At 34.9% G+C, this 17,729-nt stretch overlaps 4 protein-coding genes across 4 annotated transcripts in view; 3 read left to right on the top strand and 1 right to left on the bottom strand.

The window, feature by feature from the left end:
• LOC125841724 (3-ketoacyl-CoA synthase 11-like) overlaps window positions 1–17,729 on the top strand; it is a 303,969-nt gene that overhangs the window by 192,617 nt on the left and 93,623 nt on the right. The gene's annotated exons all lie outside the window — the stretch shown is intronic.
• On the top strand, window positions 6,196–6,573 carry LOC125842991 (uncharacterized mitochondrial protein AtMg00810-like). The gene has a single exon (XM_049522250.1). It carries the CDS (start codon window positions 6,196–6,198, stop codon window positions 6,571–6,573), a length of 378 nt encoding a protein of 125 aa, XP_049378207.1.
• LOC125841737 (V-type proton ATPase subunit c''1) lies at window positions 9,336–13,771 on the top strand. Its single transcript, XM_049520913.1, has 4 exons — window positions 9,336–9,641; window positions 9,736–9,813; window positions 13,089–13,259; window positions 13,353–13,771. Exons 1-4 carry the CDS (start codon window positions 9,505–9,507, stop codon window positions 13,522–13,524), a joined length of 558 nt encoding a protein of 185 aa, XP_049376870.1. The 5' UTR covers window positions 9,336–9,504; the 3' UTR covers window positions 13,525–13,771.
• LOC125841728 (uncharacterized) lies at window positions 14,709–17,425 on the bottom strand. The gene is made up of 4 exons (XM_049520902.1): window positions 17,159–17,425; window positions 16,444–16,748; window positions 16,136–16,346; window positions 14,709–15,418 (listed from the first exon to the last, which is right to left on the bottom strand). The coding sequence occupies exons 1-4, from the start codon at window positions 17,393–17,395 to the stop codon at window positions 14,918–14,920; spliced, it is 1,254 nt and encodes a 417-aa protein (XP_049376859.1). The 5' UTR covers window positions 17,396–17,425; the 3' UTR covers window positions 14,709–14,917.

Below are 17,729 nucleotides of genomic sequence, written 5' to 3'. Positions count from 1 at the left end.
AAAAAAAAAAAGAAATATTTATTAGTTTAAGAAAGGAAGATTAATGAGATTAATTTTAGGGAATGATAAATTCAAAGTTCTAATTATGTTCGTAGGATTAGTTTCTCCCCTTATTTATTTAATAGGAGAAAATGAAAAGATAAAAGTTTTAACAAATGAAGAAACTTTAAATGTGATAAACAACAAATTACAATACAAAAGTGTTCTACTCGAAATTAATTTTATTATTCACAACTTTACATGTTTTCTCATACGATTTCATTACTAACTCACATTGTCATGTGTTATTCATTCACATTAAAAAATGCCAACTTTAATTTATATGTTTAATTAAAACAACAACAATGTAGTGTATTCTTACAAAGTGATATTTGGTGTGCTCAATTAAAATATATCATTAAAAAAATTAATACTAAAAAGAAGATTTATTCATTTATTTTGTGGCTGATTTCTAATATGATAGACCACATCATATACTTTTAGGGGCAACAATATCCAATAGATATAAAAAAAAATGTACCATAGATAATATACCTTTCAACCATGGCAAAATTTAAAATATTAATTAGCTAGAAATTGACAATTGATATATACAAAAACAAAAATGTGCATCTTTTCATCTTCAACAACAACAACAACAATGAATAATATCCATTTTTTTGTTCAAAACGAAGAAATAAAATAAAAGAGAATAGAATAATATTAACTGAGATCAAATTAATATAACAATGAATCTTCAAAATGTTTGGAAATCATTCAAACTGTTATACTACTATGACTCTCTCTTCATGAATCTCCGAGATAATTAAGCTTCCTTCTTCATTTTGGTAAATTTGTACCAGATAATATGATCAATATTTGAAGAATATATCTATGATCTTCATCAAAGTGAAGGTCATATCGTGACATCATCTTTTCTATGTCTTCTTTTTTAATTATTAAGTACATGATTGATGAATAAAAAGATGAAAAAAAGAAAATTACAAACTTATACTAATAAAAAGAAAGAATGAAAGAAATGGAAATGAACATTCAACATCTCCATGGATGATTGGTATGTATAAATTGGATAAGCCATAAAAATAGTTAGAAGGGAATTGAAAAGACATGTTATTTAAGTAGAGAATGTCAATAAATGGAGGTTTTTTGTAACTCATTACATATAATTACAATAGTAAATATAATTGAATTTTTAATTAATAAACAAATTATTTAATGAAAAGAATGAAGAAAAAATGCCAAAAAAAGGAGAAAAAAAATAAATAGGAATGGAGGCCATAGAGAGGTGCCACATCACCTTGTCTTGATATATATATAGATAGATTATTTGTTGTTGTTATTATTATTATTATTATCTTTTTTTGGACTGTATTATTGTTACTATTATCGAGCTAATTGATTTTGCGGCCATTACATTTTTTTTCCTTCTAATTTTTATGTTAAATTTCCAAACAAAAAAAAAATTTCCACATGTATGTTGACCGTGTTGGAATATCAAGAATATCAGGGCCAATTAATGAATTGGACAAAAGGAATTTGGGTTCATTTGCTAAAGGCCCAGCTGATGAAAACAATACGTGCACATATGAATATTCTCTTTTACAAGTTTGTTTCAAGTTTGTTAGAACCTAGCCTATAGGATAGGGACACATGTATAGAATATAGTTGTTTTTCTTCTCTTCTACTTGTATAAATGGAATGGAGCACTGATCAATATAATACATAGAGAAAATTTCCCATATTTCTTCTCATTTACAACATGGTATCAGAGCACTAGGGTTGTTATCCTATTCATTTATGCTCCTTTCATTTCTTTTAGTAATCTGCTTTGTTTCCATGGGTGATTCACTTCCTTCTGATGGCTCCACCACACCAATCACCATTGGTACTGCTTCAGCTTCAGCTGAAAGGGTTGTTTTGGACACCTCTCATCCTTTCTTTCTTCATGCCTCAGATTCTCCTGGTATGATCCTTGTTAGCACCATCTTTGATGGTAAAGGTTACGGTGGTTGGTGTGGGGGCATCTTGATAGCCTTATCGGCTAAAAACAAGGTTGGTTTCATTGATGATCTATCATTCCCCCAAGTATCACTTTTGAATCTCACAGATCTTGGTCTAGATGGAACAATATGGTTATTTCTTGGCTCTTGAACTCCCTTTCAAAGGAGATTGCTAAAAGTGTCTTATACTCAAAAACAGCAAAACACATCTGGAAGGAGCTTGAGGAAAGGTTTGTCCAAAGCAATGGACCTCTTCTTTATCAACTGCAAAATGAGATAAGTGAATTAGCTCAAGGAAATTTAGACATTGCTACATAGTACACAAAACTAAAGAGACTTTGGGATGAGCTGAACAACCTTGATATATGCCAAACTTGCACCTGTGATTGTTCATGTGGAGGTAAGGCCAAAACTCACAAATCTGAACAGGATGGTAGGCTGATTCAATTCCTTATGGGATTGAATGAAGCTTATGCAGGACCTATGAGCAATTTATTGTTGTTGTATCCTCTGATGTCAATGAACTATGCTTATTCTCTACTAATCAGAGATGAAAAGCAGAGGGAAGTTCAAATTTCACAACATCCAGGTGCTGCTACTTTTTATGCCTCTAAGCAGCCTTATGTAGGTCAGAACTATGGTGATGTTCCTACTAACTATGTTGTTGGCTCTTCTAACTACGTTGTTGGTCCTTCTAACTACGTTGCTGGACCTTCAAAGCAATACTCTAGTGGACAAAAATTTACTTCAGATAGGAGAGTTAGGACTGAAGGAAAGAAAAATGTATCTGGCTTATTTTGTTTTTATTGTAAAAGAACGAATCATACTATAGACAATTATTACAGGTTGATTGGTTTTCCAATTGATTTCAAGTTTACTAAGTCTAAGAAGATGGGACCTCCAGCTAAGAGCAATGCTGCTTATTCAAATAAAGAGGCTGGCAACAGTTCAGGGGACAAACCAATGACTCAGGATCAGTATCATAACATGTACCAACTTTTACAGCATGTGAAGCTAGGCTCAGATATTCAGAATAGCACTGAGGAGGTTGCTACTGCTAATTGTGCTGATATCACCTCATTCACCTCACCTAGATCTTACTCTACTGTATCAGTAAATTCAGTTTCTTGGATTCTGGATTCTGGTACTTCAGAGCATATGCATTTAATTTTGGTCTCTTGTTTAATGTTAAGATGCTTCTTAAACCCATATATGCCGATCTTTCTAACTCTACAAGAGCCCTTGTGTTTAAATCATGATCTGTTTCTTTATTTCCTATATACACAATTTATCATGTGCTCTTTGTCCCCTATTTCAATTATAATCTTCTATCTGTTTATAAATTATGTTTACAATTCAACTCTATTCTCACTTTCTCTGTTTTTGGTGCTATTCTGCAGGGCCCTTCAATAAAGAGGCCACTGGTTCTTGGTGGAGTCACTAGGGGGCTATATCTTCTACACTCAGCTAGGACCAGTCAACTCCACTCTACACCTAGTTTTTCTTTTCTTGGCAAGGTTTTTAATTCCATTTGTAATCAAAGTGTTCAGATTCTTCTTTGTTCTTTGGATCAGTTTTTGTTGATGTAAACACTTGGCATTGTAGACTTGGTCATATGCCCTTTTCTAATATGAAGTTTATTTGCTCTGTTCCTATTACTTTAGTTTCTTCTCCTTGTGATATTTGTGCAAAGGCAAGAGAAACTAAGTTACCTTATGCATCTAATTCCTCTAAGTCTAAACATATTTTTGATCTCATACATGTTGACACTTGGGGTCCCTACAAAACTCAAACACATGATGGTTTCAAATATTTTCGCACCATTGTAGATGATCATAGTCGAGCTAACTGGACATATCTTTTAAGCACCAACTCTAATGCTTTCACTATATTGAAACAATTTTTAGCTATGACTCAAACTCAATTTCACACTAAAGTCAAAATTCTTAGGAGTGATAATGCTCTCAAATTGGGCAGTACTAAGGCACCATCTGATTTCTTCAATTCTGAAGGTATAATACATCAAACATCTTGTGTTTCCTCTTCACAACAAAATGGTGTGGTGGAGAGAAAACACATACATCTGTTAGAAGTATGTAGGTCTTTGCTTTTCCAATCTAAAGTTCTTACACATTTTTGGGGGAATGTCTCTTAACAACAACTTTTTTTATCAACAGATTCCCTACTAGACTTTTAAACATGAAAACTCCTTATGAGCTCTTATTTAGTCATCCACCTAGTTATTCTCTTTTAAGATGTTTTGGCTGTCTTTGTTATGCATCAACTCTGCCTGTGCATATGTCCAAATTAGACCCTAGATCAATCAAATGTGTCTTCTTGGGTTACCCTTGGGAAGAAGGGGTACAAGGTTTTAGATCTAACTACAAACATAATTTTCATGTCGAGAGATGTTGTTTTCCATGAAAACGTCTATCCTTTTTCCTATGCTTCTCTTAGTGTCCTTACTTTTCCTTTTACTCAATCTATTCCCGCTTCTACATATTACTCTTCCACTTTTTCTTCCTCTTTTGATACTTCATCTAATGTACCTGAGCTCTGCCCTGCATCTCTTACTACCTCAGATTTATTTTCTCCGCCTCTTGAGCTTCAACAGGAGATGGTGCTCCCAGTAGTTCAGTCACAATATCCATCCACCAGACATTCTTCTAGAGCCCGTCACCCTTCTAACTATCTCAATGACTACATTTGCAACTCAGTCATTCTCACTGACCTCACTTAGCAGTGTTTTGCTGCTACTGTCTCTCCTTCCTCTTTCTTTCTCAGCTCATGTCTTGCACTAATCAATCTCTTCTAAATTCAGTCTCCTATATCACCGAGCCTACCTCATACTCTCAGGCTTGCTTACGGTTGGCAGGTAGCCATGGCAAAGGAATTTGAGGCACTCAAAGCAAACAATACATGGGACATAGTTCAATTACCCGAGGGTAAGAAGGCTTTGCCTTGTAAGTGGATCTATAAGATCAAGTATAAACAAGATGGTACAGTTGAAAGATTCAAGGCACGACTTGTTGTGTGGGGGGATATTCAAAAGGCATGCGTAGATTTCACAGAAACCTATTCCCCTGTTGTCAAAATGACAACTATTTGTTGTCTCTTGGCTGTGGCAGTGAAGAAGAATTGGCATATTTCACAACTAGACGTCAATAATGCCTTCTTACATGGTGATTTGCAGGAAGAGGTCTATATGAAGTTCCCTATTGGTATGCCAGCACCTAGTCAATCCCATGTATGAAAGCTCAAGAAATCTTTATATGGCTTGCGCCAAGCTTCAAGGCAATGGTATGCTCGCTTGATTGCAGCTTTGAATTTCAAGGGGTATTCTCATTCTCTTAACGACTATTCTCTCTTCTTTAAGAAAGTTCAAGGCAAGGTGTCTATTCTAGCGGTTTATGTTGACGACATTCTACTTACAGGGGATGATCCTTTAAAGCTTGAGTCTCTTAAGTTCTTTCTCAATTCTAAGTTTAAAATCAAGGATTTAGGTGCTGCTCATTATTTCTTAGGCATGGAAATCATCAGAAAGCCTCAGGGTATAATTTTTGGACAAATAAAATTTACGTTGGATTTATTAGTGATTTTGGTTGCACAGACTTAACGCCAGTGTCTTCTCCATTGGATCCTGCTACAAGACTCAAACTTGATGAGGTGGAACTTTTGTCAAATCCTACTTTCTATCGTATGTTGCTGGGTAAATTGAACTTCCTCACACATACACGCCCAAACCTCTCTTTTGCGGTTCAACATCTTAGTCAATTTATGCAATCTCCATGACAACCTCACCTTGATGCGACTGTCCGATGCCTCCGATATCTTATCATGGACCCTAGTTTGGGTATTTTCATCCCTTCTAATTCTTCCTTTGATCTACTTGCCTTCTGTCATTCTGATTGGGGGCGTTGCCCAGATACTAGACGCTCAATTAGTGGTTATTATATTACTCTTGGTAATTCACCTGTCTCGTGGAAATTAAAGAAACAATCATTGGTTTCACTTTCATCAGCTGAAGCTGAGTATCGCTCCATGCGAAGGGTTGTGGCAGAAATCACTTGGTTGGTTCGTTTACTTGTTGATTTTGGTGTTCCTTCTCATCTACCTGTTCTTCTTCATNCAATTTATGCAATCTCCATGACAACCTCACCTTGATGCGACTGTCCGATGCCTCCGATATCTTATCATGGACCCTAGTTTGGGTATTTTCATCCCTTCTAATTCTTCCTTTGATCTACTTGCCTTCTGTCATTCTGATTGGGGGCGTTGCCCAGATACTAGACGCTCAATTAGTGGTTATTATATTACTCTTGGTAATTCACCTGTCTCGTGGAAATCAAAGAAACAATCGTTGGTATCACTTTCATCAGTTGAAGCTGAGTATCGCTCCATGCGAAGGGTTATGGCAGAAATCACTTGGTTGGTTCGTTTACTTGTTGATCTTAGTGTTCCTTCTCATCTACCTGCTCTTCTTCATTCGGATAGCCAGGCAGCCATTCACATCGCCAAAAAATCCGGTGTTCCACGAACGCACCAAACATATGGATCTGGATTGTCATTTTGAGCGATAACAATACCTTTACGGGCTCATTTATTTGAATTTTATCCCTTCAACTGCTCAATTGGCTGATGTGTTCACAAAATCCCTTACTGGGCCTGTTCATCGATCCTTCCTAGACAAGTTGAGGATTGTTTCACCACCCTCCAACTTGAGGGGGGGGGTGTGTTGGAATATCAGGCACAATTAATGAATTGGACAAAAGGTATTTGAGTTCATTTGTTAAAGGCCCAGCTGATGAAAACAATACGTGTACATAGGAATATTCTCTTTTACAAGTTTGTTAGAACCTAGCCTATAGTATAAGGACACCTGTATAGAATATAGCTGTTTTTCTTCTCCTCTACTTGTATAAATGGAATGGAGCACTGATCAATAAAATACACAGTGAAAATTTCCCATATTTCTTCTAATTTACAATAGTTAGTATCCCTTTCAAGATCTCTTGTCGTTTAGTAGGCACTTGGTTATCTTTTTAATTTTTTTTATTTTTTTTTGAATTTATGAAGTTGAATTTAAATATTAGATGCAGTTATATTTGTTTATACTTCTGGTTAGAGTTGTTAAAAAGGGTCGGCCCAGTCCCATCCGGTCTAAGCCTTGCGGGGCAACGAAATTCGATGGGCTAGTGCAGGTCAGCCCTTCTTTTGGAAGGGCCTGAAAATGCTCAATCCAACCCAACCTAAAAGGATCGAGGGCTAGGGCGGACTTAGCTCTTTTTTTCCATATTTTTTCTTTTCAAACTTAAAATTCTATAACATCAAAATATGAGAAAATTTTCAAATCAAATATGACAAATAATGATGTCATTTCAATAACACTAGCAAAAAATCTAGTGTGATTAGCATGTATCAAGGATACTAGATATGTGAGATACATGTATCTGGTGTGATGTATCTCAGATACGCGAGAGAGACAAAAGAGCGACGAGTGGGATGTGAGGGAGGCGAGGGCGCGTAATTTGTCTATATATTCTAGATACATGTGAATCCTCTTGGATAGAGTGTGTCCAGAACAAATTCACCTAATTTTGAGTTTATGTATCCCAAGATACATGTATCCGGATATACCAAAATCTGATAAGATTCGTAATATTACAACGTAACGTGCATTTAAGTAATTAACTTATATTGATATTGTTGTAAGTTATCCTTAAATAAATAGTTCTGACTCATGCCCGACTCTGATCAAACCTCAAGGGCCAAGGACCCCGACCCGACTCCGATCAAACCTCAAGGGCCAAGGACTTATATGGGTCAGACTTATAAGCTATAGTTTTAAATGGGCTTGAAAAATGCATCCCAACTTTACCCCAATAACGAGTTGGGTTGGCCAGCCCCATGGGCTACCCATTTTGATGGCTTACTTTTGGTAAAGATTATTTGAAATAGTATTTATGTTTCGAATGTATGTATACTGATATACATATTCAAAAATAAAAAATAAGTTGAAAATTTTGTTATAAGTGACATATTTTTGTAAATTCAAAAGAAGTTTTTTGAAAAATTGCTCATTTATACAATTCATTAAAAGTTTGGTTTATCTATGACATTTTTATTTGAAAAAGATGCTTATTTCTGTCATTTTATTAATTGGATTGATATAGATAAATCAAACTTTTAACGGATGATATAAATCAGCTTTTCTCAAAGTTCTATGACATATTTTAGCCTTTCTTCCTTTTAAGAAAATGATTTAATTAATGATGTGACCGAATCATAATTGACCACATGTAAAAAATGAATTTGCAATATCAGAACTGTTTTTAGTTAACAAATAATGGCATGGTGAACATTTTTCAAACGAAAATGACATAAATAAGTCAAACTTTTAACGGATGACATGGATGAACCTTTTATCAAGGTCTGATGACATGTTTGAGCATTTTCCCAAATTTAGGATCCGTTTGGTCATGCGATATGAAATCATGAGACGAAATCACGAGATAAAGTTGAAGTTTTGTTTGGACATGCAATTTGGACTTTTTATGTTGTCTGTTTTCTCATAAACATAGAAAACAACATAAAAAAACTCGTAAGTTGTAAAACTATTGAAATTATCCTAATTCTCATACAATCTTACCAAATAAGCAAACATTTATAAATTTGTATAATACACTATCACAAAACTATTCTAAAAAAAAATACAACATTTATTAATCAAACTTCAATTCAATAAAAAAAAAATTGAACATAAATTGTAGTGTAATAGTCTTTAATATAATCTCCCTACATAGTACGGATTATCTTCTCATGTTGAACTTGCATTTCTCGATCATATGATTTAGAATACAAACCAACGTTGTTACTTTGAGTCATTTGTTAGTCAATTTGGTTGGTAAATAAATTTGACCAAAAACAATGAATTAGGTGAATATAAATGGTAAAAGGAGTTAATTTGAAGTAATAATAAATTCCATGTTAATCGTTGTATGAGATATAAATGGTTTAAAAAGTAATGATATGAATTATAAATTTATTTATATATGAAATAAATGGTTAGTAGATATAAATGTATGAATGTTTTTATAAAATATAAACTTACGGATCAATTCTTGTATTTGAAATCTCAAATTATGATTTGAAATTTCCTAATCATGATTTTTGGAGAATTTTTTATTTGAAATAAGTGAAATTACATGTCCAAATGTTAATTTTATCTCATGATTTCATATTTCCTTATGTCCAAACTCCCACTTAAAATATGAATTTGAGATTTTTATGATCATTTTCAAATAAAGTGAAAAAATATTTTGAATTTTTTTTTTGAATAATTTTAATTTGTTGAGTGTGTCCTTCCTTGCTCTTCTCACGTGTTATCAACAACACAATATTGTCTTCTCTTCAACCCCCTTCTCTCTCTCTCTCGAGTCTCGCCCAAAGTGAAGAAATCTCAAGATCGAGAAAGGAGAAAATTGTTAGCTAATCAGATTTCACAATGTCAGCAGCTTCGACAATGGCGGTTATGGGAGCATCAAGTTCGTGGTCCAGAGCTATGATACAGATCTCACCTTATACTTTCTCTGCTGTTGGAATTGCCATTGCTATTGGTGTCTCTGTTCTTGGTGCCGCTTGGTAGATATATTTGTGTGAAAAGATCAATTTTTTATGTTCTTTTTCTTAAAGGGTACTCAAATCTGATTACAAGTTTTTGACTTTGTTATTGTAGGGGGATTTACATTACTGGAAGTAGTCTGATTGGTGCTGCAATCAAAGCTCCTCGCATCACCTCCAAGAATCTCATTAGGTAATTTGAGAGTATTACACTTTTCCCCATCTTGTCCCCGTGATTCCTGAAATGTTGCATTTGATTTACTCTATCCATTTCAATTTGTTTGTGTGGTTTTGACTTTGGCATTGAGTTTAAGAGAATAAAGAGTACTTTTGAATCTTGTGGTCTTATATTAAAGATATGTAGAATGTATCGAATTGCTCTTTAAACTTATAGTCTTAAACGTGGCTGGTAGAAAGTTAGAATTAAAGAGTTGTAATAACAAAAAGACATTCTTTTTGGAACAACTAAAATAGGAGGTAAGACAAACAAATTGAAACTGAGGGAGTATAAAGATTATCCTTGTGAATCTTGAAATGTTGCATTCGACTTAGTAGAGCTTTTTGCAGTTTTAGGCTTGTTCTTTAAGAAAATACTAGCTTGATATTAACATGGATGGACACAGGAATTCACTAAAGTAGTTCAATAAAAGGTAGTGAAATTGTGCTAGACCTCATAGTGAAGGGATTTAATAAGATGTGCATATAATCATATAAATAGTTTTATTTTTTGGAATGTAATTACCCATATATAAACAGTGAAATTCTCTTGGAAGAAGGGATTAGCTGAACCCCGCCTACATAGGTCTGCCCTGTTAATATATAGTTCAGCCCTCTGCGAGTTGTCTCTTGTATTCCATATTAATCTTCAGATGAAGAATGCCTAAATTGTTGGTGTCTTAGAAGCTCAAAATGATTCTGTTAATATACCATATGCAGCAGATTGAAATCAAACGCTCTCGATAGGGTAAAATGCATTAACCAGTTTATATAAATAACATAGTAGGAATCAACTGTATACGCCAATTTTAAGCTATATGAATAGCTATACAAACTAATTATCTAGGAAACAGATTACAGATTTAAATTTAATCATACCTTATTCTCACTAAACGTATCAGGTATTCTTGAAATGCACAAGCCTCTCTCTCTCTATATATATATATGTATGTTCAGTATATGTACTTGTATGTTTGATGATTTGTCATTGTGATCCAAGTTTTAATAACATTAACATGACAAAGAAGCCATTATGCACCCATTTTTTCTTATGAAGGGAAAATATTTATTGTGAAACAAGTCTTGGGTAATAAACTAAAAAACAACCAAGTCTTGGGTAGGAATCATGTACATAGGAATTATGCACCTTGTGAGACAAGTCTTGGGCAATAAACAAGCACCCAAAGATGCTACCAGTTGTATATGACCTGACTAAACAACAAGATCCTCCAACATTTGTATCCTATTTCCCTAGCAAAGTTATGAGTTACCAAATATCATAACTACTAAGCTCTTAAGACTCAATAAACATATAGTTACCTAGTCAAGTTCCAAATTTCACTACTTGTTCTATGAAATCTGAATAAAACTTCTAGTATATTACTTATATAGAAGTTGTATTCAGATTTCATAACAATAAAAATATTATTCATATTCGTTGGAGTGTTATATAGTGTCTTTACATGTACCAGATTCGTAGTCTTTGTTTATCCTGTCAGATTTTACATGTACACTGGTTGAAGAGCACCCTAAGGACTGCTGATCTCCAGCTAACTACTTTAGTTGTAGATTTAGCACCACCCCGTCTCTCCATAACCCAAATTTCCTATGTGCTTGCCTAGTTATTGGCCATTTTAGTCTTCTTTTCCTGGTTTACTAAAGTTACATTCCCCATCTTTCACTTCGCTCTGTCCCGAAGTTGTTCCCTCCACTCTCTATCCAGAAAAAGAGAAAAGGAAAAGAATCACGTGTTTTTTCTTTGATAAGGTAAATAGTTCTAATAATTTGGGAAAATTCCCGTACACAAGTAGTATACCCATAAAATCTTGTGTTCTCTAGTGCGAATATGAGTTCATTGTTCTCTTTTCCAGAAATTCCAACCACCCTACTGCTCTGTTAAATTTTATGATACCCTTGTAACAAAACATCAAAAAAACACAAGAGGACTATGCTTAAGTGTCATTATATGCAAGTATCTTCACATACCTCCACGAGATTAGCATACCTTCCAAAGGGATTGATATCTCTCTTTCACATCTATTTGATAAAGAGAGAAATTCAAACTCAAGCTTCTCCTTGACTTCCTCGGAAAGACGGAATCAGCTACCTGGATGTAGAGGCTCTACAAATCTCTTAGTTTGTCGTGTTATTTGAGCTGGGAATTTTTCAGGGGTTGGAACAGTATATGGTGGAATTGTAATATTGCTGAATTACAGTGGAAGCATTTTGTTAGTGAGATTGTCATAGATTTTAATATTTGCTATGCTGATATGTTCTGTATAGGACGGATTAGAGATATGATTAAGTTTTGTGTCAAATATTTTTGGTGTAAACAGGATTTGGTGGGGGAGGTAGATAGCTTAGCGGATTTTAGAGCTCAATTGTAAAGTTTTTGCCCAGTTTCGGCTTTTGAAACTACCCCCTGTGGGGCTGTTAATCCCACCTCATCATGCTCTGCTGATGAGTTTTGACGTGAATATAAAGTTACCTTTATCAAAAAAAAAGAATTAAGCAATAAAAAAATTTGCAATAAGCTATTAAACAAAATTGTGATATGACTAAGAAAAATAAAACAATAGTTTTATTCGAGTAGGATAAAGATGTAAAGATGGATTTTAAAAAATATTAAGAGTAATGTGTGTTAGGGTGTGGAGAGAGAGATGAGCAAAGGGTAAAACCACCCATTGATGCTTTGGGATAAATGTCGTCCGATGCCCCCCACTTCACTCCGTGGTATTGAATTATCATGAAGATGGAATTTGAATTCCCTCGTCACTCCCAAGTTCAAAAAGTTAAGTGAATCAGTCAATCAATTAACCAACCTCAATCTCAAGTTAGTAGGGGTCGACCATGGGAAGTTTTTTCTAGGTCCACTCTATTCAGGATTATTTCCTTTCAATACTAAATGATTTATCAGCAACACAAATTTGGACCAAAGTTCTTGGTTATAATAGTTGTTTTCCAATATTCTACCTGAACTACAAATCCGACAACCCTTAGCCCTTAGGGACAACTATACAATAAGGTGGCAGCATAGTGTTCAATATGTCAATACTTACTGTCTTGGGATACCTGCGTCACATTTGTGTCATGGGCAGCGATATCATGTTCGCATTCTCAAAATACTCTATTGCCCGACTCACTGTTTAATACTTGTTCCAAAGGATCGAAACAAACTTATGGTCATTGGATACATGTGACTTGTCCTTTTCATACTGAAACAAAAGGCTAACTTATCTGTACTTCTTGTAGTGTGATTTTCTGTGAAGCCGTTGCTATCTATGGTGTTATTGTGGCAATTATTCTGCAAACTAAATTAGAGAGTGTCCCAGCATCAAAGATATATGCAGCGGAGTCCCTTCGAGCAGGATATGCAATATTTGCCTCTGGAATTATTGTGGGCTTTGCCAACCTTGTTTGCGGGTTTGTAACTTTTTCTTATTAAAGAAACTTGTTTGCATGCAGCGTTTTCTTCTGTTTCACTTGACCATCTTCCTAAATATATTCCTATAACAGGCTCTGCGTAGGGATTATTGGTAGCAGTTGCGCATTGTCAGATGCACAAAATTCCACCCTTTTCGTCAAGATTCTTGTGATTGAGATTTTTGGTAGTGCACTGGGATTGTTTGGAGTGATTGTGGGAATAATCATGTCAGCTCAAGCAACATGGCCTTCTAAAACAGCATGATCGTGTACTTCCGCTTTCTTGTGCTGCCATTTGGAAGCTGTATTTGCTCTCTTGCCAATAGTTTATTGTTTTGTAGGAGTATTAATTGAAGAGGTTCTTGGTTCTCTCATTGCATTCACATAAATGAAATCGACATAAGCTAGGCCATGTCTGACCTGCAACCGATATGTCATTTACACTGTTGTATTATTACTTCAATAGAACTGAAGAAACATGAAGGACTTATAGTTATTTTTTTTCCTGGAGAGTGCTGCTTGTACTTATTCTCAGCAAAGGAATATTGTTTGTACGCGGATAGCCGCTGAAAGTTAATAAGCTCCTGCCTGAATGAATGCAAATTTGGTTTTCAAATGGAGTCCTGCATTTGCCCTTACATATTTGTTTTTCTTCACAATAGGCTTGGGGACTGGAGTTTCCTCTTATTCTCAAAGCCCCAAATGTCAAAGTTGGTTATTAAGCACACAAAAGTGTAATCCCTAATCGGCTAATCCCTCTTGACTAGAGATCATGATTAATGAAGTGGGTCGAGACCTATGAGGTCTCAGGTTCAAATTTCAGCAAAGACAAAAAATTAGGTGACTTTTTTTCATATGTTCTTGTCTTGGTGGATAGAGTTATCTGGTACATGTTGGTGGTGAAAGGTGATGGCTATTCCGTGAAATTGATCGAGGTGTGTGAAAAGTTGGTTTGAACATCACGATCATCAAAAAATAAGGCCTAATGATAGGTTGTAGCTACTGTTGCACCCACGACCTAATTAATATGCTGTCTTATTCAAAATCTTATATTATTAAAGTGATTGTACATTTATTTATAATCTCATTTTGAATGTGCTAAACCTTGACTATAGACCTTGCTTTGAAGTAACTGGCAACCGAAGGAACAGATACTCTTTAGGGGCAAATCCAAAATTTGAAGTCACAAGAGGGAAGCAAAGCTTAAAAAGTTCCCTTTCTGCAACTGAACCAACAAAACACTCTGTTAATGGGTTCCCAAGTCATTTTTCTTACATATTTACTGGATTTTTTTAATACAAATGCAAGATCTGCCCAAAAGTTAAACTGTAACATCCAATATAGACATGTTTGTACTTTGTACTTCTCAAACCATGAGTATAGGATGACCTGCATTTTCATCCAACACCACTTTGTCAGAAAACCTGTTCTGTGTCAAGGAAATTTATGTACTGACAAATATAAACTTTATTTTCACTATACTACACATTCATGAAGTCATGAATTGTATACAAATACAACAACAATAACACTGGCCTGCTATATGTTGGTGCACCAGAATACAGTCATTCGCGAGATGGACATATACACAAAATGCTCGTCTCAATTATGCATCCAACCATGCTTTAATAACCAGGCCAGTATAAAAACCAGTGACATTACTTCAATATCGAAGGAATATCGTAGAAATGAGGCATGTTTTTCTGCTGAAGCTCTTCACAATCTTCCGGACTTGCAGATTTTGGATCAAAGGGCGGATCATCTGAAAGTGATAAACCTTGTTTAATGCGACCTAGTCTCCTTGAATGTAGAACCTGCTTCGTAGTTACTGGCAGCCTAATAGACTGGTATTCTTCAAGGGCAGAATTCAGATTTTCTACTTGCCACTTCTCTAGGCATTTGCCTAAAACAGCTGCATCCAATATCGACATGTTTGTACTTCTCAAACCATGAGGAGTAGTAGGATGAGCTGCATCTCCAATCAACACCACTTTGTCCCAAAAAATCTGCTCCAGAGGATCACAATCATATATCACATTTAGGAAAGGCTCCTTAATTTCTTTAATTACCCTGACCAATTCAGGAACCCAAGTCTTCTCAGCCTCTTCATGCATGTTTTGAACCAAGTTTTCACTAACCTTCATTGTCACAGAATTCCCCTGGATTTCATAACAAACTATTGGTTTTCAGAATTAATACTTCCAATATAAACAGACAATAATCAAGATACTGATCTGGAAAAACAAGCATAAAGTAATGGTACCAAAGTCCCCCTGTCTACTCCTCTAGGTAACACTCGAAATGTGTTGAACTCACATCATTAATTGTATATCAGATATGTGGTTTAGAAAATGATCCGTCCATCCACTCTCCAAATCTCTACTTATTATCTGATCTGATGGGAACTATATGTTCATGCATTCATGATAAATAACAGTTCTACATCCACTTTAAATCAATCAACTATAAATCAATTTTAAATCTATTGGTATTAGCTGTATGAATCCTCTATATCACATTGTTTTATTCAGGTCCATATTGTTCCAACGCTCACTAAATAAGAGATACATAATACTCCCTTCATTCCAGTGGCAGCATGTCCTTTCTAAATTTGGAAACAAAAACTTAACTTCTCATTTAATATTATGGCATGTTTAAGACACAAGTTTCAAAAGTTAATCTTTTCTTTATTAAACACCGTGTCCAGTCAAACTATGCCACATAAACTGAAATGAAAGGAGTAATTGACTCTTTTACATTGGTCTTCAGCTTATCACAACGCACAGTTTTCCTCTGTTATCAGGGCTAATGTGAACGATCATTCAGGATAGAAATTACTTTAACAACCATATCACTGGATTTGACAAGCTTATTACCTTGAGGTTTGGTTCGGGCTGATTAATGTACCATATCCAATTGAACCTATGGTTCAATAATTCATAAAATACACTATGAGTTCCAGAGCTCAGGTCAAAGTACAGGCATTTCCCAAGATCTGGATACACTTTCTTAAGGTTGATGATGGCTTTTGAGTGCTTCTTATTGGAAAAATCAAGAACCCCTCTCCACGCACAGTAACCTGAATATCTAACAGAAAATAGGGGTCACTAAAAACACCAAACTGATGCATTTCATCGATTAGAAGAGGGGAAAAGAAGAACATTAATTGACTTTATATACTAACCTCAGCTTAAGGTCAGGAAGGAAATGTTGTCTGATTGAAGACAGACAACCATCAGCAGCAATAAGCAAATCAGCAACAATGTTGATGGTAATACCCGTTTCAAGAACTTTAGTTTCGACTTTCACTTTTGATTTGTCATCATACATGGAAAAAGAGAGGAACAAATAACCCCATAAAACAGTACCTAGCGGTAGTGCACCGTACAAAAGGCTATGAAGATCAGCCCAATAAGCTGCTCTGAAATTAAAATGTTCATCCCTTGCCAATGTCCGGCTCACTTTTGTTTCTCCATCAGTTGCCTGGTTCTGTAGTTGACCATAAGTAGTATTAATAGAAGAAATATTAAGTTAATAGTTAAAGAATTGGTTTGACAAAGAAAAACATCCAATAACAGTATGAGGTTTAACTACAGTATTTTTTTAAAAAAAAATCTCCAAATTTGTGAAATTAATATTGGTGGAACTAGGTCCAAAAAAAAGAAATGGAACAATATCATATAAAGCAGAAAATGGAAACCACAAAAGGGAAAAAAATAATAGAATACAAACTCAATCAGCGAAAAATCGAGAAATTTTCATGAACTTTCACCTTGTTGATTGATGTGGTTTCGATTCCCCACCTTGTAATCTTTCTCCCCATTTTCCCCTTACCCCAAATCTCAATTTGAAGTAAAAAAATAAATATAGCTGGGGAAAGTAGCTACTCTATAACTTACTTGATCAACGACAAGAGGCAAGGTGATTCGTTGAAGGAGTTGGGGTTGTTGAATCCAAGATTGAATGATTTTCTGAGAGAAAGGGTCAAGTCCAAGACCAGCACCAGTGGGGCTACCAGTTGGAGGTTGTGGAGTTTTCTCAATAACCACAACATCCCAACCAGCTCTGATGAGAGCATGTGCACAGCATATACCTCCTATGCTGCCTCCAACGATCACTGCCTTCGGTTTTCCCATTTCTTTCTGTGCAAAAGCCTTTGGTCTGGGTGTGCTCATATAATCCTATCGAATATGTCTAGTATTTGTTAAAAATTAATGAATGAAAAATATGTTGAATCATACCAAATACTATGTGCATAAAATATACTTTTATTTATTAAGTTTAAAAAATCGACCTAAAATAGTGGAAGTGACTACAATCAACTCACATTTCACAAGTCCTAACACTGAAATTCTTATGTTATTCCAATTGAAATTAAATTACTTCTACATCTAGACTCTCGAGTAGTAACTAGTAAACTACAATGATCTTGGATAAAAAGCTACAAGTAGTATTATATATTTTTCTTCT

Source organism: Solanum stenotomum, chromosome 10, assembly GCF_019186545.1.
Source record: "Solanum stenotomum isolate F172 chromosome 10, ASM1918654v1, whole genome shotgun sequence".
NCBI lineage: Eukaryota > Viridiplantae > Streptophyta > Magnoliopsida > Solanales > Solanaceae > Solanum > Solanum stenotomum.
The sequence above is the reverse complement of the archived record's forward strand: the minus strand, read 5'-3'. Positions and strand labels throughout refer to the sequence as shown.

Coding starts and splice junctions, on each gene's coding strand:
- LOC125842991 (XM_049522250.1), top strand. CDS start 6,196: ATGGACCCTAGTTTGGGTATTTTCATCCCTTCTAATTCTTCCTTTGAT.
- LOC125841737 (XM_049520913.1), top strand. CDS start 9,505: ATGTCAGCAGCTTCGACAATGGCGGTTATGGGAGCATCAAGTTCGTGG. Junction 9,814..13,088: donor ACCTCCAAGAATCTCATTAG/GTAATTTGAGAG, acceptor TACTTCTTGTAG/TGTGATTTTCTGTGAAGCCG. Junction 13,260..13,352: donor TTTGCCAACCTTGTTTGCGG/GTTTGTAACTTT, acceptor TTCCTATAACAG/GCTCTGCGTAGGGATTATTG.
- LOC125841728 (XM_049520902.1), bottom strand. CDS start 17,395: ATGGGAAAACCGAAGGCAGTGATCGTTGGAGGCAGCATAGGAGGTATA. Junction 16,749..17,158: donor TGCCTCTTGTCGTTGATCAA/GTAAGTTATAGA, acceptor GGTCAACTACAG/AACCAGGCAACTGATGGAGA. Junction 15,419..16,135: donor AGCCCGAACCAAACCTCAAG/GTAATAAGCTTG, acceptor TATGAAATCCAG/GGGAATTCTGTGACAATGAA.